Here is a 4,493-nt window from a genome sequence, read left to right as displayed (position 1 = left end):
ATCGAGATGGGTGAAGATGGGATATTAGAGGAATTCAAAGATGAATGGAATAGGATAACATCAATCTTAGGCAGAAATGCAAATACGCGGGTCTTGGGAAACATAGGAAAAATCCAAAGTTGGGCAAGGCAATATGAAGACAATGTTTTCAAGGAAGATTAGAACACAGAGCCTGTGCGGCTAAAATGTCGAGTGCAAGAATACAATTTGTCCACCGTAAAGAAGTATAAAAGAAAAGAGATGGCACAAATTTTACAAGTCTTCAGCAGTACTGGGAGCAACAACTGGAGGCTTTTGAGCCAAAAGAAAATTCAAACGTTGACCAAGAGAAGGAATGACGTGATGCTGTCAATATTTTGTCCTTTTGTTATAAATTTGATATAAAAGTAGAAAGATGTTCATTGTAAAAAACAATGTGAGATTTGTAGACTTGTGAGAGCTCTAACAAGTTTGAGCTTCTTTTCTTGTTTCTCTTACGAAATAGTTATTTTAGTAGTGTCTGTTCTTTGCAAGTAATAGTGATGATAAAGTCTGAAGGACTTACAGCTGATGATATGTGATTGTTCTTCATTGTTTTGTATGAAGTAAAATATAACTCTGTGCAGATTTTTGGTGTGTTATATCCCTGGCTTTGTTTAATTAAGTATTTCATTTGTGAATCGCATAGTTTTATAAATAATTGAGAGAATATTTATGGTTTTTTGTAAGATTGTTATTTATCATTACTGATTATTTCATAAAGGCATGTATTAAGATACTATCTTAGGATATCATAATTCATTTCAGCATTTAAATTCATTTTGTTTGTCTTTATTTCAAAGCATCTAGAAAATTGTGAACTATAATAGAAATAATCCTCTAGAGATCACAAAAACTAGGTTATCTTAAAGGAACTAATTAGAATCACCTCGTATAAAAATAGTTGATGTATGCTACTAAGAAAAACCATAGGGTCTTACAAGACATCTTGAGCCTTGAGGTCTAGGTCCCCTAAAGCTTTCAAGAACATAAACTCATAGTTGAGAGAAAGAGTCCATGAATGTTGAACGAACTCAAAACTCACATCAACACTTTCATTGTCTATTCTTCTCAAAGCTTTCAAACCCTTAAAACAATGGATTGATAAATAATTGTATACACTATAAGTATTAATATTTTGCATCCCCTCTCTATTTAAACACTTGAGATGACTTGTTCATCTCTACATTTCATATGATTAGGCATGAAAAATAAAGGTATAAACAAGAAAATAGAAGTGTAATATCCTCGCTATTAGGCCTAGAGGACTCAAACAAATAAACCAATGAAAATGCAAATAATTTAAAAAATAAAATAAAATAAACTATACATATGCATGGAGTAACATGAAACTACAAGATAAAGATAAGATGTACAAATAATATCTAGCAATAGTCCACAAGGCCCCAAATGATGTTACTCAAGAATAACATTAACCAAACATACACGAACATAAGAAACCCCATTAAATGAGATAACACTATCTATTACAAAGGACCATGATATATAATCCATTGCCATGCAAATATCCATATGAACATTAGTTACATTACAGGGTATCCATAAGGATATAATCTCCACAAGTACAAACAATGGAGTGAATACCAAAATCTGGTACATAAAGAAAGTCTTCAATCTTCCCACGAGCTATCGTGAACATGATGCAGGACAAACCAAAACCCAATGGGTGTGAATAGAACTCCACCCAACCATGTGGTACCATCAGGTCCACCCCCCATGCTAGGAGGTATCAACCAGACCCAAGAGACAAAAGGAAGTATAAGAGGATACAAATGAATTACACAAGGCTCACAAGACTACTATCACAAGAGACTCTCAAGTAAACCAACCAAATTCCAAAGGCCTCAAACAAACCAAGGAAAGTAAAGTAACCAAAAGAGACCACTAGGTATGCAATAGGGAAGAGTGTCATCACTAAGTTGTCATGGGTTACCTTGGTGAGTCTTCCCTAGATCCCGGCCCCCATCCTGGGTTACCCTGGTGACCTCTACTAACCCTCAACCCCCATACAACCACTAGTGGACCATACCATCCTTTTGAAGGGACAAGTTTGGTTGACACCATTTCAGGTCTTCTCTACTTACCTCAGACCTAAGAAAGCACCTGAGAGTAAGAGAGGCAACAATTAATCTTTTTTAATGTGATCTAACTACCCACCCAAGTTCATTATTTAAAATTTCCACTTGATTACAAAACCCTCATTGAGTTACCTTGGCAACCACTTTGGGTGTCGGCCCCCAATGAGAGCCACTCTCCCTTGACTTGCACCTAGGAATCCAAAATTTAACACAGGGTCTACAACACCTAAAAACACCAAGAGTTAAGACCCCCGCCCCCTCCCTACTATAGTAAGGATGACTCACTTGCTAGATCAGGATTACAAACAAGGAGGTACAATCCAAACAAAGAATGATTGACTAACATAGAAGTCATACAAGAAACAAATAACATTACAATAAAAGATGAAGAGTAACCATACACAATTAGGAACTCAAACATTGTCCTAGCCTTTGGACCCAAAATACATTAAAACAACATATCTGAGTTTCCCACTATGATAGAGAAGAACCAAAAGCAATGTAAGGTCTCATAATACCAGACATAAGAGAAACCAATCATAATCAAATACCAAAGAGTCCATAATAACTTCTATACATTAATTAATTCAAATTAACATTAATTTCAACAATCCAATACAACCCATTATAACTCATTTTATTCCTAAAAATTTGCACAATAAACTGACATTTTATTATTCAAAAATATTTAATAAATCGTAACTCATTCCCACAATTTTGCTATCATTTTTTTGATCAACAACAAATTAAATGATAGAATCCAAAGTTCATATATATATAACTGTGCAATTGCACAAGATCATATGATCTCTCTCTCTCTCTCTCTCTCTCTCTCTCTCTCTCTCTCTCTCTCTCTCTCTCTCTCTCTCTCTCTCTCTCTCTCTCTCTCACACACACACACACACACACACACATATACATGTACATATATATACGTGCACATACATGTACATGTATATATATACATACATACATGCATACATATATATATGTATGTATACATGTATATATATATATATATGTATATATATACATACCTACATATATACATGTACATGTATACATGTATATATACATCTACATACATATACATGTACATATATACATGTATGTATGTATGTATGTATGTATGTATGTATTCTTATCCTTTGGTTGGTTTCATGCTAAGAAGGATGTAGGACCGTGAATACCATCTGAGACAGCAAAAGGTTCTTGAGAATACTCCATTCCTTGGAACCCAGTGAGTACTAGAGCCAGTGAAACGGTGACTACTAAAGCGTAAACTTCTTGTCGCTCCTTCCCCACGAGTATAGCATGATGAGCCCAAGTTAAGGTAGCTCCGAATGAAAGGGGAATAAGTGTATTAGGAGAAGGGATTTTCCATGGATTCAAAACCCCAATCCCTTTTGGGGGCCAGAGACCTCCAATTTCTACTGCAGGCACCAAAGGGGAATGGAAAAAAGCCCAGAAGAAAATGAAGGGGGACATGACCTCCGATATGATGAATGGAATAAAACCATATTGAAGTTTGAATTGTATGATTTTGATGTGATGTCCCTCCAACGTGGATTCACGTATCACATCGTGCCACTGTAAAAACATGGTATATAGGATGAAGATCAAGCCCAAATTGAGGAGTGTTGAACCCCTCATGAATGAGTGCATGTGCATAACACCTCCAACTGTGATTGCCAAAGCTCTGAGTAAACCCAAAATAGGCCATGGACTTGGATCTACCAAGTGATAAACAACTTCGCTCCATTCCATGTATATACATGTATATACATGCATACATATATACATGTGTACATATATATACACACATATATATACACATACATATATGTATACATGTATACACACACACACACACATATACATACATACATACATATATGCATGTATATATATGCATATATATATATACATGTGTATATATATGTGTGTGTGTGTGTGTGTGTGTTTTTAATATTCAACTGTCAGAATAAAAATTCACATATCATAGAATTCCAACTGGGCCGAAGTTATCAAATCACGACATAGTAGAGGAGATGTCGTGGGAGATTTCCCATGACTGTGGATAAGTTCTCCCCCACGGCTGTGTGTGTATATACATATATATACACATATATGTATATACATATGTATACATATATATATATACACATATATGTATACATATGTATATATATACACATAGAATTCCAACTAGGCCAAAGTTATCAAATCACAACATAGAAGAGGAGATGTCATGGGAGATTTCCCATGGCTATGGATAAGTTCCCCCCCACGGCTGTGTGTGTATATACATATATATACACATATATGTATATACATATGTATACATATATGTGTATACATATATGTATATATGTA

At 34.9% G+C, this 4,493-nt stretch overlaps 1 protein-coding gene across 1 annotated transcript; it reads right to left on the bottom strand.

Annotated features, from left to right (window-relative positions):
• Positions 1-3,275: 3,275 nt before the first annotated feature.
• Positions 3,276-3,884, bottom strand: LOC131060980 (cytochrome c oxidase subunit 3-like). Its single transcript, XM_059220684.1, has one exon. It carries the CDS (start codon positions 3,882-3,884, stop codon positions 3,276-3,278), a length of 609 nt encoding a protein of 202 aa, XP_059076667.1.
• Between the last annotated feature and the right edge of the window lie 609 nt (positions 3,885-4,493).

Source organism: Cryptomeria japonica, chromosome 5, assembly GCF_030272615.1.
Source record: "Cryptomeria japonica chromosome 5, Sugi_1.0, whole genome shotgun sequence".
In the NCBI taxonomy this organism is placed as follows: Eukaryota; Viridiplantae; Streptophyta; class Pinopsida; order Cupressales; family Cupressaceae; genus Cryptomeria; species Cryptomeria japonica.
This window is presented reverse-complemented; position numbering and strand designations above follow the sequence as displayed.